Source organism: Stigmatopora argus, chromosome 15 (genome assembly GCF_051989625.1).
Source record: "Stigmatopora argus isolate UIUO_Sarg chromosome 15, RoL_Sarg_1.0, whole genome shotgun sequence".
NCBI classification, from domain to species: domain Eukaryota; kingdom Metazoa; phylum Chordata; class Actinopteri; order Syngnathiformes; family Syngnathidae; genus Stigmatopora; species Stigmatopora argus.
This window is the reverse complement of record NC_135401.1, coordinates 11,599,239-11,625,862: the sequence shown is the minus strand read 5'-3', so window position 1 is coordinate 11,625,862 and position 26,624 is coordinate 11,599,239. Positions and strand designations below refer to the sequence as shown.

The following is a 26,624-nucleotide window of genomic DNA, read 5'->3' as shown; positions in this document are numbered from 1 at the left end:
CAACATTTTTGAAAGGATTGTAGATTTATACATTTTTGAGGGGGCTAGAATGGCACTACTCAATCAACTCAGCTGTTTTCAACAATGTTTTGGAGTCATCCCTGTTAGGGATTGGTTTTGTTATGGGTTTTTTTCCCTGTGTGACCATGTGATTGCTCATTGAGTTCACCTGTCACCCCCCCCTCCACCCCTGCTATGATCCAGGTGTTTCTGATTGTCTGGTCAACCCATGTTTAGCTATTTGAAACACTATGTTTTGTCAGTCCTGGTCGGCTCGTCTGCGTTGCTATGCCCCTGTCCAGTTATCCTCGCATTCCACGTCAGGTTTGATTTTCTTGTTTAATTTCAAAGTCTTTTGTTATTTTTTTGTTCATTCTTGCCAGCGTCATTCAAGTTTTTGTTAGCGTCTTTGCTTGGGTTCTGATACGCATTCATGACCCTACTAAATCCCGATAGAGCCGAATGCTGACAATTCCTTAAGTGGAAATAAGGTAAGCACTAAAGTCAAACAAAAGATAAGAGTCCAAATGTACTTGTAAGAGTGGAAACATGTTTCTAAAGTGCTGTCGAAACATCGAAACAGTCTGAGGACGCATTTACGGGCACCGAGTACTTGGAGTTGCCGACATTCTTTTGAAAAATTGAATTGTTTTTTATTCCCAAAAAAATGGTACCTGCAAAACCTTACAAACACCGTACGACTCGTACGGTGTTTGTAAGGTTTTTTGGAGGTTTGTAAGGGGAATCATAATCATTTATAAGGGCAGTTATCGGCAGAGGTTGACAGGTATGCAAAGAAGTTAACTAAATTCATCCGACTGTTCCATAACATGAAAAGGTCTGGTCCTCTCGCGAGGTGATGCACCATCTCATCTCATTTTCTTTCACTAGGGTCGTGGAGGGTGCTGGAGCCTATCCCAGCTGACTTTGGGCCAGAGGTGGGGGGACACCCTGAATTGGTGGCCAGCCAATCGCAGGGCACAAGAAGACAAACAACCATTCATGCTCACACTCATACATAGGGGCAATTTAGAATGTTCAACCATCTGACCTTGCATGTTTTTGGAATGTGGGAGGAAACTGGAGTACCCAGAGGAAACCCACGCAGGCCCGGTGAGAACATGCAAACTCCACACAGGAGGACCGACCTGAAGACCAGGCTCCTCTTTGGCTGCAAGACCTGGACCCTGTTTGTACAAGGACGGGACAAGGTCCCAAATCTAGAGGTCCTTGACAGAGCTGAAGCCACAAGCATCGAAGCCGTGATCCTGAAATCTCAATTTCAATAGATGGGACATGCCCTCTGCTTGGATGAGTCCAGAATTGTCCTCATCGATTGAATTTGATGCTATAGATCAGGGGTGTCAAAGTCATTTTTTTGTCGCGGGCCACGTCATGGTTTTGATTTTATCCGGAGGACTGTTATGTTTTCCAACGAGGCTGCCAAAATTAATCCATTAATGAATTGAGCTTTTTCTATCGTGCTGATCGATGATCATTAAAGTTAGTACAAATCTTCTCTATAAGCCTTTTAATCGCAAATATTTTCTTGTGGATTTTTTTAATCAGAGAAGAGGGCAAATATTTAAACTATCATATGTTTTGTCCTTTTGTATTTTTATTTAAAAAGGAAAAATTGTTTTTAAAAATCAGTTTATTTACAGTGAAAATTTTAAGGAGAAAGGGGAAACATTTTAGATATAGTACTATTTAGATTTTTATTTTTTTTAATTGGATTAAAAGAACTAGATCAAAAGCCCAAAATGTTCAGTTTGTTATAGATACAAAACAGATTGTAAAAAAATGCATTTTAAACTAAAAATAAATAACATAAGAAAAAAAAATACAATTTTGGATTAAAAAAAACTGGCAAATATTGATTTAAAAAGTGGAAAATCTGGAAATATAATATATCTATAATCTTCATTTGAATTTGATCTTAAAATACAAAAGTCACAATTTTCTTTCTCGGGCTGCACAAAATGATGCGGCGGGCCAGGTTTAGCCCACGGCCCGCCACTTTGACACCTGTGCCACAGATTATTTCTTTATCATTGCATGTGCGCACCAGACACTAGTGGACGCTCGTCTTCTTAGGACTGGACCGCTTCACTTAAAGGGATGTATTTTCGTGTATTTATTGGTCTACTGTAGTAGTAGTAGTGATGTCATTGGTTAAAGTCTAATAAAACCAGCCCAAATGTGTATTTTTGTGACAAATGTAATTTTATGTGTTTGCGTTTACATTACGCCTTTTACAAGAACAGTGATGTGAATTAAGTAGTACTTTTCAAATTGTATATTTTTTAATTTGGGCTCGAAGCGCCTCCTTGTGGTTTAGTGTATTAGTTAAAATGAATATAGTTTTTCAGAGAAAAGAACTATTTTTTACTAATACAATAATCTATCAAGTATATAAATATAATACACATGGATTGTATTCAAACGAATTAGTTCAGATTATGACGTTTTAAATTAGGCTGAATGATTTTAAAATAGTGAAAATAGTCACAAAACAGTAAAGAAAAAAGTAGCTCAATTTCTTCCTTAAGTTAGGTGGAATGATTTTAAAATTGTGTAAATAATTATAACTTGAGAAAAAATTTAAAATCAATATTTAAAATATACAAAATGTAGTAAAATTATATTTGTCACAAATAAGTCAATGTTGACTCCCACCTATTGATAATTTATTGATTATATGTTCCTTTGTTTATTTGTGCACATCCCTGTTTATTTATGTTGTCTGTTTACTATTTATTTATTATATATTAGTTGTCTGTTTGATTGTTTTTGTTGCACTTTGTGGTAGTTTTAAATCTCATTGTACGTGTATAATGACAAAAGCATTCAATTTGAGAAAAGAAAATAGTTACATGACCAGTATTACGAGTTGTTCATACATATGACATGTTCCCAACACAAGTTAATGTTGTACAGTAGTACAGTAATGTGTGTTAAAACTATTTTAGTGTGTGTGTGCGTGTTTGCACATCATTTTGGTGGGTGATGTGGAGGTTACCCAGCAGTGCAGATATTCAAGTCCCCAAGATAAAAGTCTTTTCTTCTATCTTTCGCTTTTTTTCCATATGAGTGACAGGCAACAGTGGACAACTGGCGACCTTTTCTTATTTATGCCTCTCTAATGTTCCCTTTGGAGCTCAGATTTCCTTTTTCAGTGTTTTGGAAGTGCATTGTCCCTCTGTGGGAGAGAAGTCGCCAGGCTGTGCTATTATTCCGGGGAGAAGGGCCGCATTGTTGGCTTGGTCTGGAGGATGGAGAGATGATGACAAGGACAGTGGCGGGGCGTAGTATAGACGTCACACAGGTGTAAGTGGGATGTGGAATTCATTTATCGGCTTCCCCCCAGTTGAAAAAAAATAAGTATATTGTTGTCTATGGGGGCCTGTGTGGGTTTTTCCTCCCACATTCCAAAAACATGCATGGTAGGCTGGTTGGACAATTTAAATCACCCTTGGGTATGATTGTGAGCATGAATGGGTTGTTTGTATCCTCGTGCCCTGCGATTGGCTGGCCACCAATATAGGATATTATCCCCCGCCTTGTGCCCAAAGTCAGATAGGCTCCAGCACCCCCCTGTGAACTTAGTGAGGATAAAGTGGTTCAGAAAATGAATGAAGTCTATGGTACTGAGTTATGATCTTGTTTTTAAGTGGATGTAGACCTCATGATATAGAAAACAAAAGACACTATTTTAAGTGTAATGGCTTGAAATAAGCATCACAAGAATTCAATTCTATGGAGAAAAAAGCTTGACCAATTTTAAAATGTATTGCAAAAATTTAATTATAGACTGTCAGTTGTGGAAAAGGATCAGGTAGAAGTGAAAACTAGATTTATTCCTTTAGAAAAGTTCAGTGTGAACATTTGACCATTATTCATACATATGACAATATGGTATATTTTTAATTATTGCAGTATAATGTATATTAGTGTAGAATAATCTAAAAATATTCAGTTTCCTGCACTTGTAAGTGATTTATATATTAAATATTGATTTAACTTTTCATGTTACTCAAAAAGTTTCTTTAACTAAACAATTTTATTGGTGTAACTCAAATTTTTTTTAAATGTAATTTTTAAAATGTGAAGATGGGAATATGTATATTTAAAATTTGCAATGAATTGAATATTGCATTGCTATTAAAGTTGAATTTGTATTCAGAAATAATTGAATTGTAATTAATACTTTAAATCAATGTGAATACATTCACCTTTCTTTATGCATTAGCATATTCCCTTTTTACTACATTTGTTCAAACTCTTCACCATTGGGATACATTTCCTGACCTAACTTTGTGCCCAAGCAAAATCATTTTTTAAAAAAAAAGTTGCAATATTTTTTGAAATGGCACAATTTCTTAAAACTCCCAGCCCAAACTTCAAGGTCATATTTGTCCTTAGCTAAAACAATTCAAAATACTCGACAGCTTTTTATCCTCTTTATTTTACAGTAGGAAATGATAAAAATATTGACAAACAACACCAAAAATCAACACCAGACAAACCACTATATACAATAATAGTCAAGCCAATCATCCATTCTGGGCATTGCTTATAAGTTCATCGCAGAGTTTGGTCAGCTCCTCTGCTTCTTTCACCTACAATATTCAGCAAAAAAGTGCATATTAATTACTACATTTTATAGAGATTACTAAATTCCCCAGTTTGCGCTAGTATTCACCTTCTGGTCCAGATTCTTTTCCAAAGATTGCACCTTCATCTGCTCACGGCGCAACTGGATTTGCAACGCTGATATCTCTGCCTTCTTCTTAGAGCGCACCTCAGCTATGACCTCATTAGCCCTATTGAGATGAAACCCAAGCTTAATACAAAGGCGCAAAAAGACTTCGATTCTAGACGAGTGCGTGGACATACTGGGTGATTTTCTCCTCGGCGTGAGCTTTGAGAGTTTGGTAGCGCGTCTCCTCCTTTTTGAGTCTCACCATATAGTCTTGAGCACACCCTTTCAGGGTCTCCTCATTCTGGTTGGGAGGAGAGGGGAAAGAAGAAAACAAATAAAATGTCAAGCACTGCCAATTCTGGTCAGGTGGCAGTTAAGACCTTTTTGTAACCCTCGAGGATCTCCTTGTACTTTTCCAGCCGTCTAAAAACATCCGAGAGGGATCTTTCTGTGTCGTTGAGGTCGCCGGAGACGGTGTCCTTCTCCAGCAGGACTTTGTCCAACTTGGTTTGAAATTCCTCACACACTTTCTCATGGTCCGCTGGACAAAAATGTGCAGAATGTTACATGTAAATCTACAATGCTTTTCATTTCTTTTTTTCCCTCTTCCATTCCTCACCTGTCATTTTTGCAATGATAAGCTCAAATTCAGCAACAATTTTCCTATTAGTCCAGGAGAAAAAATGTCATCTGATGAGCACTGTATATCAACAGTATTATTTCATAGTGCTTTTTAACCTCATTTCTTGACTGTCACGTTGCAATTGGTTGTACTTGTCAGACATGAGCTGCTCTTTTTCTTTTGCCTATAGAATGAAAGTAATCCAACACATTAGTGAATCTGCAATAGTCAAGGAAACTCAAGGGCAAGCATTTTTTGGGGGTATCTCTTCAAATGTCATTCAAGCAAATCCCACCTCAGCTTGCACTCTGGCAATGGCGGCGTCCATGTCTTTCTGACTGTACTTCAGAACATCAATAATGTCCGCCGTGCTTGCAAGCCTCGGATAGGTCGGAAGGGAGCTATTGTGGATTTGGGGCATCTGTGGGAAAGGTCGACACAAAAAATATCCATCAAGTATATTAATATACATAGATTTTATTTAAACAAATGGCCTATAAAGAACTAAACTTTAGAATTGACTTTTGCATATTCTACTTTATAATTTGTATTTTATCCAAGTTGCTGTATAAAAATCACTATCTTCGAAATTGTTCAAATTTATAATTACACAGTCCTGCGTGTCAATTTATCATGCACATATTTTCATTACAGAAGTGAATTTATCTTTTTTTGTTTAAAGCATAAATACGCATATAAATTGTATGCACTTACTGTATGATACACCCAACAGTAAAAAAAAAAAGTCTGGATTATGTCGGAAAACAGTAATCATTTTTAAAAGTAAAAAAAGTCATTCTATTTTGTCCTTAAGTTGGGTGGAATGATTTCAAAAGTGTAATTATAATTTGAGGACATTTTTAATATGAATATTTAAACTCCCACTTATTGATTATATGTTTCTTTGTTTATTTGTGTGCATCCTGTTTATTTATGTTGTTTGCTTACTATTTAGGTTGACACAAAATAGTGCAATTCTAAAAGTCCACTTCATCGGTGTCTTTTTTCTCCATTTTATAATAATTACCGCAATAAAAGCCCACAGATAACTTATCCAGCACACACTAACAAGAGCCACTGACATGTCATCCTAGTTGTCCAATTACATTCATTCTAACATACCTCTACTCTTTAAGGACTAAACAAGCAATTAAAGTATATTTTCAAAAGATAAAAATAAAGCAAAACAATTTTTCTGAATAACACAATCAACGTCTGATTGTTGATGCACATTGAGACTTACTGGAGCTTCGGAAGATGATTCAGCCATTGCTTGCGTTTCGCACCTTAAGTAGACGGAAAATTAGACATTTAAAGTACAATCACTACAATATTTGACATCGAACAAGGCGCATTCGTACCGTGACGCAAAAGTGGGGCGAGAAATCAGTAGTGGAATCATAGGGCCTCCTCCACATTTTTTTGGACTTTCTTTCAGCAGGGGGTCAAATTTAAGATACAGTGACTGTTTACGCAGTGCAGACTCCTTGAACTTGTCACACAAAAAGATTTAATTAAACAATTGAAATCTTATGCACTGTTAAAAGCTTATAAAATAGAAAAAGCACTCACCCCGCTTGAGCCAAATTGTTCCAGGTAGTCAATTTGGCCCTCAAAGTTGTTGACCATAACTATTAAATGATTTAAAAAAGGTTCATTATAGCTACATTGTAAAATAATAACTGTGCAAATACTCACATTCAGTCCCAGGTACAAACATTTCAGTGAAATTTGGCAAGCTGGCCTGTGGTGCTTCAGCCAAATTGTTTATAGGCTTTTCCATGTTGCAAGGTGAACCCTGGTCATCACATGAGGTCTCAATTTTCTGTCAGTTTAAAAAAAAAATAAGCATTAGTAGAAAGAAACAATATTTGTGGCCAATTTAAACCATCTAGTCCTGCAGTGCATAGCAAAAAAAACTGCATTTGATGTGAAATCCACACAGCTGATAAATCTTTAGGTACTTTTTGCAAACAAGGCCAAATTTATCTCATTCCAGCAATTAAAATGTGAGAGCAGTGGAGATGTGTGTCTTTATCTCAATAATCAGTATTATTGCCTGATAGCGCTATTTTTGCAATATTGAATTTGGTCATAAGACCAGATCCAGTAGTTATCATTTTCTGTAACATCCCGTTTTGCAGCTGCTGTGAATCAAACCGGGTGACGAATATCCGAGTCAGACTACCTTTTAGAAAGTATTGATAGCAAGAGCATTTCTTGAGCCTATAGCAGGAGGACTCAGTTTCATATTTGTAATTTATTGGTCCAAAAATATCTATGGTTTTCTGTGCCACTTTAACTTCATTAGGGTCGCGGGGGGTGCTGGAGCCAATCCCAACTGTCTCCGGGCCAGAGGCAGGGGAAACCCTGAATCAGTGGCCAGCCAATCGCAGGGCACAAGGAGACAGACAACCATCCATGCACACTCACACCCATACCTAGGGGCAATTTAGTGTCCAATTAGCCTACCAACCATGTATGTTTTTGGAATGTGGGAGGAAACCGGAGTACCCAGAGGAAACCCATGCAGGCCCAGGGAGAACATGCAAACTCCACACAGTTGGACATGACCTGGGTTTGAACCCAGGACCCCAGAGCCGTGAGGCCGATGCGCTAACCACTCACCCCACCAGACCACCCCCAAAAATACCTTAAAATTAAAATCTGTATCCTTAATTTCAATGAAGGTAGGGGAAAAAAACAAAACAAGAATTTGTCTCACATCTGCAGTATCTCCAGCTGCCAACTTGACATCTGGGACCTTGTTGTCAGGCAAAGACTTCTTGGGCTGAGATTTCCTTTTGACCTGGTCACTGTCAAAGTCAAACTCCAGAGTATTTGGGGGTTTCTCAGTCGGCGAGGCCACCGTTAACATCTCTGAATCAGCCACTTCAGCACAAGATAAGGGATTCACGGTAGCAATAGGCTTCACGGCAGTTGGCACGTCTTCATCTGCGGGCTTGATCGGCGCCTCTTGTTTACTTTCTAACTTTTGCCCCACGGGCACAGGGGAATTCTGGATTTTGGAACTGCAGGATTTAAATGGATCCATTGTATCGATGTCGCCCAAATCAAAGTCATAGGATCCTTTGGAAGGCAGGGCGGCGTCTTCGTCAAATCCGCCAGGTTCCTTTTCGTCACCTCTTGGGGTCATCATCGTCACGGACTGATCGGGCGTCCCGCCGCGCGACTCTTGCTCTACGGCCGGAAGCTTGATTGTGATCACGCTGCTGTCCGTAGAGCCGACTTCAGCCGAGTTGTTGACAAGGGAGTTCTCCGCAGAACAGGTGAAGGGAAGGGTCTCGTCTAGAGTTGTATCGCACTTGTTGGTGGGCTCCTCATGTGTGCTGTCTGGTTGTTTGGGAGAAGGGTTCTTAACAGACCCCGGGGGTGACAGGATCATCTTATTAGAGCCAGCGAAAGGGTTCATGTTGTCCAAGTTGTCGAAGTCAAATTGGTAACTTCCTTTGCTTTGTATCGGGACATTGTCTTCGGGATAGGTTGATGGCTCTGTGGCAAAATTAAGAGTACAGAATGTGAATAAACTGCTTCAGTCAGGGTGATTTTCAACCCCTGAAGTTCTTTATTCAAAGGTTTTGTTGGTGTTACTATCAATTTCTTAGATTGACAAATGGTTTTATAGGTCAATGTGAGGTCAAGCAACACGCCCATTTTGAGTAAATGGTTTAAACGGGCCAAGAATGACAATTATTTGAGCCGCTATCGATTTGTAAAAAATGTTATAAATATTTTCAATTTTTACAGGTCAAACATCACTCATTTTCATTACAAAATTGTCCTCATAATTAAGAGTTTACAGTGTAATGTTCTTGCGATTTAAGATGTCAGCATTTTTTTTAACACATCACTTGTATAACAGAAGGCAATAATATTTCAATTTTTTTAATGTTACTTGAAAGTTAAAAAAACTGGTTCTAAAATCATTTCTTGCGGACAATGAAGTTATTTTGTTGGCAGTAGTGCAAACTGATTGCATAAGGGTCACCACGCCTTTTATAACTACCTTTTATCCTCCAGCGCCGAGTCCTAGTAGCACGAGTGGCTTCCGCATACGAGTTTCAGCACAGATGTTCACATTTTTATGAACTTAAAACTCATCATTTTAAGGATTTACTAAAGCCAGAAAGTTGCCATAGGTTGACTAAAGCGGTGTTTTGTCTCCATTATTATTATTTCCCTTCGACACAATCATCTGAGTTAACATGATCCTGTACTGGTTATTCCCATTATTTTAGCCAGTGGTTGTAGGGTTTTAATAATGCTCGGGTCTATCAAAAGAAGGACAAAAAGAGTGATTAATAAGTACCTTGCGTGATATGCTCCAGTTTCTCTTGTGGCAAAGTACTACAGGGAAAATAAATTCAGTTAAACACAGTTCATTAATCCATACCAACAATTCTTGGTGGTTAAACATATATTGTCATGTCAGAATTTAAAGACTGCATACTCATCCACGCTTGTCATTTTCACTGAATTTGTAGGTGAAACGATCTTTTTAGTGAGTGGGTCTCTTCTTGGAGTTTGGAAACAAACCTAAAGAAGAAACAAATGCTTAGGTGCACGTGGACACCAATTGAGAGCCAAGCACGACAATCTACCTTTATGCCCTTTGGCACTGTCTTGCTCGGGAGGTTTTCAGTCTGACGCAAGATGGACGGCCTCCCGGTCGGCTGTTCCAGGTCGAAAATGTCACTCGTGCTGCCGTGTTTTGTTCCTCTGGGGCAAAGTACCCGATTCTCATCGTTCACGTCAACAGAGCTCATCCTGTGTATGGAGGATCGCCGGTGCAGGCAACTCACTGGTAACCCTCAAAGACAGGGGGACGGACGGGTGGGGGGTCTTTGGTAAAGCTGCACACAGTTGATAAGAAACATTTGAGAGTTAGTATCAAAATAAGTCATATGGTTGCTTTGAAAAGGTGAAAATCCATGCAGATATTTTAAATTGGGAGGAAAGGTTCATCTTAGAATGTGGGTTAAAAAAACTAAAACAAATGAAGACGGGTGTACATTTGAATATTATTTTATAATGATTCATTTGAGTTAGGCCGCCACCAGATGGCCGATGTTATTTACTATACACGCGAAATGCCCTAAGAAATGGGTCACGTGACAGCTCACGAGTCGAAGCCTAATCGACGAAACTAAAACGTCAACTGCTCTTTATTGAGAAGTAAATATTTCCTTTGTCATGGTGAGAAATTTGTTCACCAAGGCCGTTGCAGTGCATTTTGCCAGCACACTCTTAAACTTAGTTGACGGCCGAATGTAGAACGAGGTTATGTTCAAATATCAAACAGTTAACGTTGAGATATTTTAACATCGTTAACCCATAACTTGCATACTTTTACAGAGATTTGAGAACACGATTGCAGTTCATGGGACAGCGACGATTTGAGCATTCCCTTCGTGACTAAATAAGCATATAGCGAACGTCAAGTACTTGTTTGATAGAGTAACTCGTAAATCTGTTCTAGGAAATTAAATCACATGGAAGTGCGCCACATACCTCAAATTAACCCGAGAGGGCAACTTCACAGCGGAAAAGGCTGCACCGATGTGCTTTCGAAATATCCTCGCGTTTCTGGTGAGAGACAACGGTTTCCAATTTAAATAGCTCGGAACGGCCCAGTAAATTGTTAGGATTTCAAATTGGCCAATTGCACGAAATCCGGAAATGACAGCACGGGCAACTTCCGGAAATGGAATCACAAATCACAATGTTCATGTTGTTCAGTATTCAACCCGGAGGACAAACGTACGTAAATTCAAATCCTAGGGTTAAATCGGGTGTCAAATTTAATTATTTTTTAATTATTTTTGTTCCACGTAATTTAACCCTTAAGAGGGCAAGGGAGTATTTTTGGTTGTTATAAAACCTAGGCTATAAACAAGGCGTCCAGCTCTGTGGAAGCCGCATTTAAAATGTCGCTAGATTTCAATTAAGTTAAGTAAAAAAAATAAAAATCTTTATAATTATTTGAATTAACTGTAACGATTTTTATTTTTTCCAAAGATTCATGGTTTAAGAATAATTAAAAGAGGGCATTCTGAGGATTTTCAATGTAATTTGTCTCGCAAATCTGATAAAATGACATTAAAGATTATGAAAATGAGATATCAACAATAACAATAATAATAATAATGACCACCTTTAAAATATCATTAAAATATTCCATATACAATATCGCATTCAAAAAATTTCAAAATAATTAGTCATTTACTATATTCATTCATTTTCTGTAACGCATAAAATGTGGGTCCTGGGTTATTCGATAGTTATTTTATATAATATACAAATATAAAAGTTATAACAAATAACGTCATTACAATAGTAAAGTAATCACTCTTGGTCATCCATTGTACATATATTATGAATTACTTTTTAAAATTAGGCATTTTCAACTTATTACGTAATCAAATTGTAAAAAGAAGAAATGTATTGTTCTATTATTGAAATCAATATGTTATCATTTGTGAATTCATTTTTTAAATTGTCCCCACGACCCTTGTGAGGATAAGTGGTTCGGGAAGTGAATGAATGAAAGGTCTAAAAAAAAATATAAACAAATTTACTGTTAATTAATTAGAATAACGTTAGTTTTCAAATAATACAATTTAGGACACAACAATGATTAGTATTTAAAATAGTTAACAGGTTTAATTGTTTATATTTTTGGGGGCTGACCTTCACTATCGGTGACATGACGTGGCAGTATGTACCAAAGTATATGCTCTCTACGGCTAAATCTTAAACGAAGAAGAAATGCAGGAAGTAATTGTAACCTGCCCGCCAAATGTGCTTGTAAATATAGACGCTCAGCTTTTATTCCAATGAACTTTTAAGATTTTGGACTTTTCTTCGTAGCAACATTTTTGTTTCCACTCCGCCAACAATGAATTTAGTTGGGAAAGGTAATAAACACCGCCCGATTTCAGTGATATGGAACAAAATGTACACGGCTAGTTAAAACGATAAAACTACTGTGTTGTACTATGCCTATACTAATAATCACAGACTGAATAAATTGTTATTTCTGTTTACGGGACTAAAGGATGTTTTTAATGGAAAGTACAATAACATGTACAATCAATGTATAAGTTATTCACGAACAGTGTGTGTTTTTTTATTTCTAGGTGTCGATTCTCACCAGATTTCCGCCAGGTAAATGAATCTATATTGTTCATTTCTATCAAATCAAACTGATTTATGTCTCATATATACCCATACTTCCCCAATGCAATCCTATGACAAAAAAAAAATCACGAGCCAGCCATAACTTTACTTTTGTAAATATTGGGGTGTTGCAGCAGTGACAGCGATTCCATCAAGGTTTTCGTCCGAGTACGACCTTTGACCCACGGCACCGGGCTAACAACAGATGGAGATCAGCACTTGTGTCTTAAAGTCACATCTTCAAATACCATACGTTTGCTCTCCAAACCGGAGCCGCGAACCTTCACTTATGATCATGTTGCTGACATGGACACAACACAGGTTTGAGAAACGTTTTTTAATTATTTTTTTGCTCCATAATTCTATAACTCTGTCTTTTGAACTTTGTGTTATTTTCCAATAGGACTCTGTATTCTCCAGTGTGGCCAAGAATATTGTAGAGTCTTGCATAAATGGATACAATGGAACCATTTTTGCATAGTAAGTTGATCAAATTGTCAATGGAATATTACAATGGGAATTGTTGGTTGCATGTGTTTTAAGGAGACATACAGACCTATATAAAAAAAATCACATAGTTCCTGAGGGAACAATATTCCCTAGGAAAACTTCAAATATAAATGTTTATGGCGCATCATTCATTTGGGAGTGAGTACCAGCAAATTGGGGAAGTGTACAAAGTAATAGTAGTGGTTCATTGGTGTGGGCAAGCGCAAACCAACTAAACCTAGAAAATGTTCAGATATAAACACTTCATTTGAACTATTATGTCTAGTTTTTGTTGTTCTCGTCATATTGATGTATCAAAAACCAGGAACCCAACTGTTTGATTTACAAATCATTGTAAAGTCAATTTTCCAAAGAGCTGTATGTCCCCTTTTGTCACTTTATTCGCCATTAGGGGGCTCATGAGTTATTTCTTCCACAGTGGGCAAACAGGATCGGGAAAAACCTTCACAATGCTAGGTGAGAATTCAGGTTTGTGTTGACTATACTATTGCTTTTGTCAATATAGTAATATGGCAATTATGTATCGCTGCTAGGCCCTTCAGAGTCAGACAACTTTTCAGATGAACTGCGTGGTGTTATTCCTCGCAGTTTTGAGTACCTGTTCTTTCTCATCAACAGAGAAGTAGTAAAGGTCAGCCACCTGATTTTATCTTTGTCAACACCAACTACAGATGTGGTTTTTATGACCCCCCTCTGATCTTTTTCCCTTTCAGTCTCAGTCCAAAAGTTTTCTCTGCAAATGTTCATTCATTGAGATTTACAATGAACAAATTTTTGACCTTTTGGACACCGCGTCGGCTAGCCTGTTTGTCAGAGAAAATATCAAGAAGGGTGTGTTTGTGGAAGGAGCCGTGGAAAAGTTTGTCAACAATGCTGCCGAAGCATACCAGGTAGGACTTGGTCATTTCATGAAAATGAACCAACCTAAGGATATTTTCTTTCATGTTTGGGATTTGTTTTTCCGCAATTCGTAGGTGTTGTCTCGTGGATGGTGTAATCGTAGAGTGGCCTCCACCTCAATGAATCGTGAGTCTTCTAGATCTCATGCTGTGTTCACTATGACTCTTGAGTCAAAGGAGTCCATCAATGAAGTGGTGAACATTCGGAGGTCTCAGCTCAACCTGGTTGATCTGGCTGGCTCGGAAAGGCAGAAAGACACGCACACTGACGGATCCAGGCTCAAGGTGAAGAATTTTGCTTTCTGCAATTTTATGTGATCTTCTGTGGTATTATTACTAGCCTGCTCTTGTTTAATTTAGTTCATTAATAGTTCATTTTTGCCACAAAGACCGGTTTCATGCAAAAGAATAATTTGATACACTGGCATTGATTCAAATGAATGCAAATTATTTATCTTGTACTAGAATATGGGATTACCCATCATACCCAAACAGGGCATTTTACGTCCTACGCCTCAAATTGCACTATAAATCACAATCCAAAAAATGGAATCATGCAGATTATGAGTAATTGTACTTGTCCTGTAACCAATTAAAATAATTAGATAAATGAATAAGAAGAACGGAATGCTTGAAAATATTTACCAAAATACCAAATAAGTCAGGAGTAGCTCCAAAGCTTGAAAAAAAAATTCTCTGCACTTTGTATAGTTACAATAAAAAGCATTTGAAATCTTTAAATAAAGTTTGAGTAAAATTACTTACTACTTAAAAGTAAGTGTAAGGAATGCTGGAAAATAAATCTTTTGCATACCATTTGCATTTGGGAGGGCCATCAATGGATGCCAATGACTTTGGCACAATCCATTTGGGAACCACTGTTCAAAATAAATTCTGATTTGTTCTTTGCTACTATTACAGGAAGCCAGCAGTATCAATCGCTCCCTTATGAGCCTCGGTCAGGTGATCATGGCTTTGGTCGACGTGTCTAATGGGAGAAACCGCCACATTTGCTACAGAGACTCCAAACTCACCTTCCTGTTACGGGTGAGTTGTTAAGGCAGTGTTTCCCAACCACTGTGCAATGCAGCATTGATCAGGTGTGCCGTGGGAAAGTCATGAAATTTAATATTCAGAGAGAATAATTAATATGAATATAAAGAGATTAAAATTGAACTATTACAGGGTTAAAATAAAAATTTGATGAATGTTAAATCATAGATGAGACTATTATATGATTCAAACTGTGAAACAGTCATTTTGTTGCTTATTTTTCCTCTAACATGAACCGGAAATTGTTTGGTTTCTAGGACATCAAGTTTTGGTGACGTAAAGTTTGTGTGAGCATAATTTTTTTGGGGCGTAATATTAGGAGATTTAAGTAATATTTGGAGAAAAGTCATAACATAATGAGATTAACAATATTACATTACTTATTTTTCCATCACTCAAAGCGGAAGTTGTTCAGGTTCCGCAGACATCTACTTTTGGTGACATTAGAAGTGTGAAATATTAGATTTTGAAATAATTTTGGAGGTTTATGTGATTCCTGCTGATAAAACTTTGATGAGAATGACTCTTGTCAATGTAGGTGGCATAGTTATAAATTAAAAGATTTTCAGATGGTGGCTTTTTTCCATGCAAAAAGTGTGCCGCAGTTGAAAAAAGGTTGGGAAACACTGTTAAGGGACCATTTATCATAATAATGCAATATGAGTGTTTGGTTAAAAATGATGAAAGATCACAGTAATTTAACAATCAAATGAAAAACACAGTCTCTACACTCTAGAATATTTTAGAAATGTTAGTATCATGATGTTGCAGAACATTTAAGACTCTGATGTTTCAGGACTCGCTTGGCGGCAATGCAAAGACTTACATTATAGCCAATGTTCACCCTGGATCAAAATGTTTTGGTGAAACGTTATCAACTCTACAATTTGCCCAGAGAGCAAAGCTGATCAAGAATAAAGTATGGCTGTTGTCACTGTTTTCCAGAAGGTCATTTTACTTCAAAGCACTTAGAATTTTGTTGCTGTTTTTACAGGCCATTGTCAATGAGGACACCCAAGGAAATGTGCGACAGCTTCAGGCGGAAGTGAAGAAACTTAAAGAGCAGCTTGCTCAGGCTCTATTGTCTCACCAAGTGGATCATGGGAAAGATGTTACACCAGGAGGATCAGGGCTTCCCGTTTCGAGTAATTCTCACAGCACATTTAATGAGAAAGGGGGTCCTTGGGTTATGATGTCCTCTACCGACGTCGGTTACAAATAAATCATAATCCGAAATCTCCATGCACTTTTCAGTCATAATGGAATACAGCATCTTACTTTATTTAAAACGTATTTACATTTTTTTGATACAAAATATTTTCACTTTTAACAGTGAAATCCGACTTGCGTGTAAAGTCGTGTTACCTCGCCACCATACAAACGGAATTCAATCGTAACTCAAGGACTCCCTTCAATGCACTTCCTAATTTTCTTTTTTTGTCAAAATATCAAATGTTCTCTTCTCACCAGAATTGTCCGGGGATGTTAAAACATTTGCCTTGTACAAAGCCAAATTCATGGCTGCTGTCCGGTTGTGGAGGAAGCGAGAAGAAGAGAAGACGGTATGGCACAATCTATACTCTTTTTAAGTCGTCGAGCAGTTTGACCTGGTTGCTAAAGTCACTGGTAGTGGCTGAATATTAATATTGAGGAAGAAAATCTTCACTGAAATGTAACTGCATGCAGGTTTTGCTTAAAAAAGCATCTCAGCTGGAGGAAGCCTGGACTCAGAAAGACAAGTTCATCCACTCCAGTCGCCTGATCATCAAGTTCCGAGAGGATCACATAAGTCGCCTGGAGAAAAAACTCAAGGAACAACATGGCCTGCTTGGAGACATGGAATCCCAGGCTCTCATTGATCAACTAAAAGAAGAAATTAGAATCTTACGAGACCAGGTAGAACATTTTCTCTAACCTAACGCCACACTACTTTACGCTTCATATTTCATATCGAGAGTACGTTTGCCCTCAAGGTGGAACATAACCCCAAGATGACTCGCTACGCCGCCGAGAACTACAGCCTCAGAGAGGAGAATCGTCAGCTGCGCTCCCTTGAGTCGGTGATCATTGTTGAAGAGGAAACTGTGCAAGTTGCTCAAGAGCTGGAGGAAGAATTTAAGAGGGCTGTGGAGGCTGAGAACACCGAAAGTAAGATGGAATCACATCCAGTCGGTCAGTTTATTCCACAATGTTTGTGACACACCTCTTACTGCTTTCCAGCTTCAGTTGGTGCTTCAACCTCCTTGGCGACTGATGTGTTTACCATCTCTGCAATGGAGAAACTTAAAGCTCAGCTGCTTCAAAAGCAGTCTGACTTAACTGCCATTTTGCAGGCATTTGAGGAATACAAAGAAGTCACTAAGTAAGATGGGAATTTAATTTGGAAAAGTGTTGCCTTACCAGGTTACATGAAAAAACTGTTAAACAAAGTAGAAAATGCTGTTTTTGGAAAGATGCATGGTTGGGTCAGTTTCTTATTAACTCATGTTTCAGTGCCATTGACAGCTCTAGATGTCCAATCCATTTTCATTAGAAGAGGGCTGAGTGAATGAAAAAGCAAAACAGATTGGACATTTGGTGCTGTCAATGGCACTGAAACATGAGGATTCACATCCACAGTTTCAATGAGTTTGATATCTGAAATTGTCAATGGAATTCATTTTGGGTCACTTCCGTATTGATTTTAGGCGTGACCGGATGTTTCGTCGAAAGACGTTTGGTCCCTGGACGTTTGGTCGACCGGACGTTTGGTAGTACGGGCGTTTCGTCGCCGGGTTCGCTCGCTGTCAAATTATGACAGAGAGTTTACTGTTGATATTTTGATATTTGATATTTTGATCTCTCTCTCTCTCTCAATTATAATTTTGAGAGCTGGTTTCAGCAGTAACAACCCGGCAACCAAACGTCCGTTCTAACAAACGTCCGGTCGACCAAACGTCCGAGTACCGATTTTAGGCGACTTGTGGGTCACTTTTTGTATATTTTGGATTTTTTAAAAATCCCCTTTGATATCGGGCCAATTTTTCCTATTGGAAATTAATGTGGGCTTTTGACATCAATTGAGATATTCGTTCATTTTCTGATAGAACCCTCAACACCTGAACTGTGAGGCCGGCACACTAACCACTCATCCACGGGGCCGCTGTCAATTGGGATATCTTAGTCAAAATTTGGTGGAATTGTAGGTTTTTGGCAAAAATATCCATACTGGTTGGCTCCTGATATTTCTTTGTAAATTATGTGAATCGGATAAAATGAAAATATCCTAAACCTGTCAGTGATAGGGCATAAATAGAGATTTTTTTGCACTCACAATCACAACGCTCCTGACCGGGAATCGAACACATGCTGCCCGCACTGAAGTTAAACAAATGTACCAATGCACCATTGGGCGGCCTTGGGTCGGAATATCGCATGGAATTGTTGAACATTTCAAAGTTGCAAGAGTGAGAATTGGTCAAAGCATTTGATCTGTGGAGGATGCTGAAAAAATGAGACGGGAAAAATACATTTTTCACTTTTGTATTATGTCGGTGTATTTGAAAGGAAGCAGATGTCTCAATTGGAGTCGGACAAAAGATACCTTGACAAGTCCAACAGGTATTTGGAGAACATCTTGGAAGCCACTAATGCCTACAAAAAGCAAGAAGTCTCTGAATTGAACAGAATAAAGGTGAGGTTTGGATCACTGAACAATTTTTGACAGTTTTTCAGTCATTTTATTGAAAACATGCTGTGAATAGTTTTTTCCTCCACCATTATAATTAAACCTTTCTTAATATTTTTAACTCTTCCTTCAAAAATCAGATTCTCACTACTCCCACCAATGCGTGCAACTTGCGTTCCCGTCTCGTACCGCTCTCCAGCCCAGAACACTTGAATGGTTCCGTTAACAATCCAGATAACATTTGGGCCGAGACACCCCCTTCAGACACAATCGAGATGGCTTTGACTGATGAACTGCGACAAGTGCAGGTAATTAAAATTGTTCTCTTAAAGGTCCCTTTCCAACCAAATCTCCCGTTTTATAAATATAATACTGTCAAACTTAATACATGTAACTTGTTGGAAGTTCCGTGTGTTAAGCGCCATATTTATCTGCCAAGCTCTTAGCAATTGAGATGTGTGTTTGTAGCAAAATTATCTGTTTTTTAAAAATTATTATTAATGATGCCTTATTTCCTCAGGTGCAAGCAGGTCAGGTTCGGGTTCAGCTTGGGGAGGAGGAGCTCAAGAACAGCAAGCTTATGCAACAAATTGCAAAACTGGAAGAGCAGATCCATGTCATGTCACAAGAGTCTGCACTAAAGGAGGAGGTGTGAGATTGTTTTTTTAAAAAGTCACAATTTGCTACAGCATTATTATTTTAAAACCAATTTGACTGAATTCGGATTCAATGCTGGTAAACCATTTTATTTTCCATTTCGTTGTATTTTTCTACTGAGGACTCTGTTTTAGAGGTTCTCCAGGATTCTTGCTAAGCCCGGTGGTGGAATATAACCACTGTAGTTAAAAAATAATAAATAGAAATAAAAATGTTAATAGTTTGGATAAAAAAACTAAAGTACAATTCAAATGGATATGAATATGATTTGTTTTCAATTGACATAAATCCTAGTGAATCTTAAAACAAGCCATTAAACTGACTTATCCCATTTTAGGTAGAGGTAGAGCGTGTGCGGTCGTTTGGTCGCCGGTCTTTTGGTCGCGGTCTTTTGGTCGCCCGGACCCAAACAACGGGCGACCAAAAGACCGACGACAAAACAAGGTAAAACAACATGGTCTATGCATCAATAAAAGCCAACAATGGCCCTGGGCAGTTTTACTGAGCGGACGTGTGAGTGTATAAGAGTTTGTATGTACATGTGTTGTCCCTTTAAGAAGCTACGTCAGTGAGGGTCTTAACAAGTTCTCCAACAAAACACAAAAAAGTACGGGAAATTTGGAGCTTTTCTTTAGCCTAATAATTAATAGGGCATTAAGTATGACTAAATAATAATTTGCAGTTTGTATTTAGGGAATTTGAGCAACCATTTAAATGGTAATTATCAATAACCTTCTGGGCGACCAAAAGACCTGCAACCAAACGACCAAGGTAGAGGGTAGAGGTAGAATTTTCAAATAACGGCTTACTTTAAACACATTCAGCAACTTTCAACGGACCTGGCTAACAAGACCAGAGATCATCTCAAACTGCAGGAGACAATCAACAGCTTGCAAGAGAAACAGCAGTGCGAAGTGAAGACTATGGAAGGTGCAGTTTCTGCCATGTGTTTTCAAAACTTTTTCGTGATGACGAGTAAATGCATCTTGTGCCACTTTCAGTGCTGAGGAATGAGATCCGAGATCTACGGCTGGTGCTGCAGTCATCTGATAAGGAGCTGGCCGCTGTGAAAGAGGAGTTGAAAGTCAGGAAAAGTGAGCAGCAGAAAGAGACGAACCAGCTGTCCAGCAGTCTGATCGCCTCGCAGCTCCAGCTCGACAAAGTCCAGTAAGCAGACATCTGTGCCATCGCTGTCGGCCAATAATATTACTTGAGCAATGTTATCGTGCCAGGCTGGATTGGGAGCAGCTTCTGGAGCAGCACCGGACTCTGCAGGATTCTTTTGACCAGCTGCAAGCTGAAGCAAAGTTTGATGCAGACCACGCGAGACAGAAGATGCAAGACGGGGAGCAAAAAATCAGTGAACTACAGGCTCAGATTATGGTCAGTCAACCCAACTTTGACTGTGTCCCTGTGAACCTAACTGTTAACCTTTCACAGTGCACTAATGTAACTTGTTACGGTTATGGTTGCTAACTTGACAACCTCCGTAATTCCAGTGTTTTTTACCTCAGGAATTAAACAACTCTCTGGAAACAGCGCAAGAGCACACAAGCAGCCTGACCTACCAGTTAAGAGAGAATAAGGAAAGTACATCAAAGTAAGTTTTACAATTGTTTTGCTTTGAGAAATATTTTTAGAATACATTCAAGGTTTCCCCTTATAATTTCAGAGAACTGAGTGTAACTAATGAAGAGAACACACAGCTGAGTAAGCAAGTCACAGATATGACTGTACAATTCCAACAGCAGGTTAGTTGCCAAAGACAATGCTAAAAACACCAATGATTTTAATGCTTAGTAAGTTTATTAAGTTACATACTTCATTTCCATTTAAAGGTGTCCAAACTTGATCATCTGGAGCAAAATCTCTGCACTGCAAACGAAAGCACAAAAGGCCTGAACCAGAAGATTGAACAGGACAAAGTAGTCAATTATTGTCCTTTTCCACATCTTTCCAGCATGTCTTCTCCCAGTCTAAATGTCTTTTATTTTTGTCAGGTTGTCATCCTCGATCTGATCAACCAAACTAGAGACCTACGCAGCGATCTTAATCATAAGGAACAGACCATTGCACACCTTACAGGAGACATCAGTGATATCAAGGTATTTTCCTATTTAACAGGCCACTCATTTGATTCATTAACTGCCATTGTTGCCACCAGATAATAATGACAATTCAACGTATTAAATATCCCAAGTCATGAGGACCAACTAAAGAGCATGAAATTTTTTATTCTAGACACTTGCAACTCAAATTGAGACTGGTTTTGCACCGATATCAATTTTTGGTTCCCAATACAGTGGTATCTTGAGATACGAGCTTAATTTGTTCCGGGACTGAGCTCGTATGTCGATATTCTCATAACTCGAATGAACGTTTCCCATTGAAATGAACTAAAAACAAATTAATTTGTTCCAACCCTCTGAAAAAACACCAAAAACAGGATATTCGATTGGAAAAAATGTTTTATTTCTTCTAATCTGCCATCTATTAACAAAGTAACACTTAACTAGTAGTTTAATATTACTAAAATGTGTTTAATAGTAGTAAAATTATACGGATTTCGAAGGGGGGAAAGAGAGGGGGGCGCTTTTTGCACAGCAACACGCTCGTTTCATAACATAAACAAATTTAAATGAACTTGGATTACGAAGCAGACACACTCAAAAATAAATTTAATCTAACCTTACACTAAACTTAATTCTAATTTTGTATTAAAGTTTGATACCTTTCTTCTCCCGGGTTGGCTCATTGCCCCGCCTCCACCCTGTCTTTCACTATCTTTTGTATTCCCTTCAAAATATTCCGAAAATGATGCACACAAATGTCCTCACAATAGGATAACACACGGCCACTTGCCAACTCCTCGTATTAGCGATCGCTCCGCCATTCGCGCTGTGTGACGGGAAAAAAACACTGAAAAAAATGCTATGCTCCGCCCAGTGCTCGTAGATATCTGTTATACACGAAAGAGATGCGGCTAAAAAGACAGTGCGCTAAAATAATAAACAGCCTCCCATGTCTTGGCCACCTGGCTTTCTCGTATCTCGAAATTTGTCTCGTATCTAGAGATAATTATTTGGTCGAAATTTTACTCGTATCTTGAAATGCTCGTATGTCGGGGTGCTCATATGTCGAGGTACCACTGTACAATGCGTGGTATCAACCAATGCAGAAACTGTAACCGATAACATGTCCATTGAATTTGTTTTTCTTTTACTAATTGTAAATTACTGCCTACTCTCTTGAATGTATAGAAAGTGGTCTCATGGCTTGGTTAGACATTACTTAACTCATTGTCTGCCCTTGACAGCGTTAGATGGCATGCGAAACTGGTGGCCATCTTGGGTAGGGCAAGAGGTTGGAAACTGGTCTTAAAAAAATTCATTTTGGAGAGCATCGGCATGTTATTAATATGATTGAATTTTAGGACTGTACTGATAGTGGTATTGGTACGAGTGCAACACTAACAAATCTGGCTAAATGGCATTCAATATTATGATTTTTTTTTAAGTACATTTTAGTGGCACTTTAGGTTTTTTTTAAGTTCTCAAAAAGTGTCACTTGTCCTAGTATGGGTTTAGGGGCATTAAAATAATTATACTGTCATGTACCGTTTTATTATTCCATGTAAAACAAGTATAAGGCTAGCTTACGTCTTTTTTTTATTTTTTATTTTTTTAAATTGCAGTGTTGTCCTTGCTTGATATATGTATTTTACTGGCATTTTATTTACTTTTTTATATATCGAAGCATATTTGATTTCCTGACATACAGACCAACAGACTGTCAAAACATGAAGATAGACAGAATTTAATTTTTGTCCGATATAGAAGAGATAATGATACTTTTTGGAACACTCAGGCAAAGATTTCTCCTACTCAGATTTCAGTTTTCTCAGGTTTCTTTTTTTATGGCAGCATCATAGACCTAATGGTTCACCAGCCTCAAAAATCAAATAAACTGGCGTTCCTGTTTCAGGCCAAATACAATGCCGCCTGCTTGGAACGAAAAGAAGTTGGGGAGCAAAAGACTAAATTGCAAGCTGAAATCACAGAATTTAAAGAAACAGTGGAGAGGACTATTATCTCCAGCAAAATAGAGGTAAGTTTATTGTGACTATTTAACATCAGTCTGACCATGTTTCACTGTTGATTAAAAGAAGCTTGTGTTGATGTTGTTGGCCAGGTTGAAGTGCTGCAGGACGAGCTCAATTATGCAAATGAGGAAGTTGAAAGACTTACTAAAGTCTTAGATGAGCACAACAACATTCTTCAAACTGCCCAAGAGCAATCCACTCAGAAAGACATTGAAATCCAGCATCTCCAGCAGAAGGTAATTGTCTTGATTCAGAATCTAATCTGCTCAGTATGTGATAGAATACCGTATTTATTTGAGTATAGTAATGCACAAACTGTTGTACCAAACAACTGAAGCAAAGTTCGAGTGCGCATTATACACGAATCCCGGTGAAAAACTGCCCTCCGTTGGTGAAAGAGTCTCCTCCGCAGCCTTTATAATGGGAGACATAATACCTCTCTTTGCCCGCCAGATGGCGAAAATCTACCTTCTTTGACAAAAGCCAGCCCTCTTCAAATAGCCTTCGGCAAGTTTATAGGGTGAAGGGGTTGAAAATAAAAAAAAAGTTGCTCCAGGGAAATGTTAGCGGGGCACCTGCTCACACGAGTCCGCCCAGGAACAATTAAGAAGAATGGAATCCGTTGTTTGGTGAATCTGATGATGATGAGACTTTGAATTTTTTAAAATATGATGATGATGAAGTAGACTCGAAAGATTTCAAATTATAAATTCCATTTGAGAATTGTGTTCGTATTGGTAGTACCGTATTTTCACGATTATAAGGCGCACCGCATTATAAGGCGCACCCTCAATGAATGACACTTTTTTTCCATATATAAAGCACACTGGATTATAAGGCGCCCTGTCTATTTTGGAGAAAATTTAAGACTTAAGTGCGCCTTATAGTTGTGAAAATATGGTAGTTTGTTTTACCAGGTTTCAGTAACATATGTTGCGAATAAATGTTTTCTCATGGCGACATGTGTTCAGCATATGCCAGTTACGAGTACTGGTGCAATCCTTGATGTGAGCTGAGAAAAACTAGAAAAAAAATGTATACCAATTTTTAGTCACAAATTATGGGTGCGCGTTATACACAGGTGCGCATTATACTCGAATAAATACGGTACTTTGATTTTCTCAGGTGCAGCAGCAACAAGAAGCTGTGGAAAGAACAATACCGAGGGTAACTATTTTCTATAATGGTCGCTAAGTGCGTGGCTCAATGGCGTGGTCAAAAAACACCCTTTTCTTTTTGCACTTGCAAGACCCCCTGCACCCCGGGAAGCTTCAACCGAGACCTGACGCAGGTCCTGGAGATTCAGGAGAGGGAACTGGAGAATCGGCGGTCCTCCATGATGACCATGGAGATCCTCTTAGCGGAGCTCAATTCCGAGAGAACTGCCAAGAATGAGGAGATTCGACGGCTCAAAGTAGGAACACCATACCTGTCAACCTCTGCCGATAACTGCCCTTTTAAATGATTATGATTCCCCTTACAAGCCCCCAAAAAACCTTACAAACACCGTGTTTGTAAGGTTTTTTGGGGGCTTGTAAGGGGAATCATAATCATTTATAAGGGCAGTTATCGGCAGAGGTTGACAGGTATGGAACACTGTTGGGATGCAAGTTATTTGAGTTCCAAGCATGCAAAAAATCTAATTGCTACCTCCATAATAAAGAGATTGAAAAGATTTTGAGGGCTTTTCTTTCTCCCCAGACACAGCTGAATGAGAAAGAAGTGGCCTACATAGAGATTCAAGGCTTGCGTGAACAGTTATATAGCAAATCGGCTCATAATGGAAATATAAACAGGTCGAGTCAAGTCATCCATTCACCACGTTGTGCTAAAATCAAATTGGAAATAATTGAATATTTTTTTGCTGTCTACCTTTCAGCGAGGAGCTTCATCATGGCATCATTCAGTCTATTCTTAAAGAGAGAGATGAGAGGGTTTGTTTATGTTCCGCTTTATTTGGTTGTTTTCAGGTTTCTTCATTCATGTTTTTGTGATTCTCTTGTACAGGATAAATTGATGCAAAAGCTTTCGGACACACAAAAAAAGTAAGCTGATTGTATAAGACAATGTTTTTTTTCCCCCAACGCAAGTCATTCGATTGTGTTTCTCTTTGCTTAGATTGCAGTCCCAGGAATCTGCATTGGCCGAATCACAGGCTTGTGTTGAGGAGCTGTCCTCAGAAATTCAGAATCGCCGTGTAGAGTTGAGCCAACGAGTCCAGGATGAAGACAAGCTCCTCAAGGTCATTTCCCAATGTTTTTCCTTCCAAATGAATGTTAAAAAATTAGCATATCGCATTGATCAGTCAAATTGTCTCTTCTTTCAGGAGAACGAGGTTCTCCGTCGGCAGAATGTTCAGCTGTCAGAGGAGAATGGAAAACTGGTGGGACACAAGAACCATAAACAGAGGATTGAATATTTGGTTAAGTTGAAGAAGGAGAACACCAGACTAAAGGAGGTGAATATTACCCCTGTCTGGACGATTAACTCATTGGCTGCCATTGACGAGGATAAGCGTCCAGTCAATTTCAACTGTAAGGTTGTGGATGAATGTTCATTTGTTATCCCTCCCACTTCAAATTAATTGGACGTCTGCTCTCGACATTAAATTCACTTCATATCCATAGAAGTCATCCTGGACTTCAGGCGGAACAAGCCCGCTTCACTATGCTAACCTCACTTGGACTACTTATATATTCATTTCTTATGTATTGATTATTTATTTGTCTGTCTGTTGTTATTTGTGCACTACGGTGAAAGCTTTAAATCTCGTTATACTGGTATAATGACAAAAGCATTCAATTCACAGCTGAGGGATGAAAAGAGACACGTTTGGACATCTTTCATCGTCAATGGCACTACAAGAGTTAAACATTTGTTTTTTGTTTTTTTATTCTCTTAAAGGAAAATGAAAAACTTCGATCAGAGATGAGCCCAATTCAAGACAACACTGGACCTTTGCCGTGAAGCTGGACATCTTTGGATTTGTAAATATAGTATTTTTAGTGGACATATGCCTTTACCATTAATTGTTTTCTTAGTCATTTTTTAAATTTTGTAATTTAGTTTTAATTTTATCAGACTGATGGGAATAAAAGATTTTTTTCAATATACCTGGATTAAATTCATTCCAATTACTTTTTAACCAAACAAACTCGTAACAAGGTTATTTCATGTACTTTAAAGTTCAATGTTGTGGTCAGTTTGTA

General features: G+C 38.3%; 2 protein-coding genes across 3 annotated transcripts; one reads left to right on the top strand and one right to left on the bottom strand.

Annotated features, from left to right (window-relative positions):
* Nucleotides 1–234: 234 nt before the first annotated feature.
* kif15 (kinesin family member 15) lies at nt 235–26,526 on the top strand. Of its 2 annotated transcripts, none has more exons than XM_077621584.1 (35): nt 235–491; nt 12,488–12,515; nt 12,662–12,848; nt 12,931–13,007; nt 13,456–13,493; nt 13,571–13,668; nt 13,751–13,927; nt 14,012–14,221; nt 14,858–14,983; nt 15,786–15,908; nt 15,984–16,134; nt 16,460–16,551; nt 16,676–16,885; nt 16,963–17,137; nt 17,210–17,351; nt 18,536–18,662; nt 18,797–18,964; nt 19,177–19,305; nt 20,138–20,243; nt 20,315–20,480; nt 20,546–20,696; nt 20,828–20,913; nt 20,986–21,064; nt 21,152–21,238; nt 21,314–21,418; nt 23,298–23,420; nt 23,505–23,651; nt 24,541–24,582; nt 24,665–24,829; nt 25,117–25,211; nt 25,295–25,349; nt 25,423–25,460; nt 25,534–25,657; nt 25,742–25,873; nt 26,320–26,526. In XM_077621584.1, exons 3-35 carry the CDS (start codon nt 12,834–12,836, stop codon nt 26,380–26,382), a joined length of 3,822 nt encoding a protein of 1,273 aa, XP_077477710.1. In that variant the 5' UTR covers nt 235–491; nt 12,488–12,515; nt 12,662–12,833; the 3' UTR covers nt 26,383–26,526. The 2 variants fall into 2 exon arrangements, with proteins under 2 accessions (XP_077477710.1, XP_077477709.1); XM_077621583.1 differs by lacking the exon at nt 235–491 and adding an exon at nt 12,119–12,265.
* tacc3 (transforming, acidic coiled-coil containing protein 3) lies at nt 4,450–10,963 on the bottom strand. Its single transcript, XM_077621651.1, has 16 exons — nt 10,860–10,963; nt 9,950–10,201; nt 9,799–9,884; nt 9,658–9,695; nt 8,053–8,840; nt 7,026–7,152; nt 6,900–6,958; nt 6,689–6,819; nt 6,571–6,613; nt 5,623–5,748; nt 5,444–5,511; nt 5,325–5,368; nt 5,086–5,246; nt 4,900–5,006; nt 4,706–4,826; nt 4,450–4,622 (listed from the first exon to the last, which is right to left on the bottom strand). Exons 2-16 carry the CDS (start codon nt 10,112–10,114, stop codon nt 4,557–4,559), a joined length of 2,130 nt encoding a protein of 709 aa, XP_077477777.1. The 5' UTR covers nt 10,115–10,201; nt 10,860–10,963; the 3' UTR covers nt 4,450–4,556.
* Nucleotides 26,527–26,624: the final 98 nt, after the last annotated feature.

Bases quoted from the DNA above. Each gene is read 5' to 3' on its own strand.
- kif15 (XM_077621583.1), top strand. The intron at 16,135-16,459 runs GTAATTCTCACA...TCTTCTCACCAG, and splicing joins ATCAGGGCTTCCCGTTTCGA to AATTGTCCGGGGATGTTAAA. The intron at 24,583-24,664 runs GTAACTATTTTC...TGCACTTGCAAG, and splicing joins TGGAAAGAACAATACCGAGG to ACCCCCTGCACCCCGGGAAG.
- tacc3 (XM_077621651.1), bottom strand. From the start codon at position 10,114: ATGAGCTCTGTTGACGTGAACGATGAGAATCGGGTACTTTGCCCCAGA. The intron at 7,153-8,052 runs GTGAGACAAATT...TTAAACTGACAG, and splicing joins CAGCTGGAGATACTGCAGAT to AAAATTGAGACCTCATGTGA. The intron at 4,827-4,899 runs GTATGTCCACGC...TCATCTCAATAG, and splicing joins GCCGAGGAGAAAATCACCCA to GGCTAATGAGGTCATAGCTG.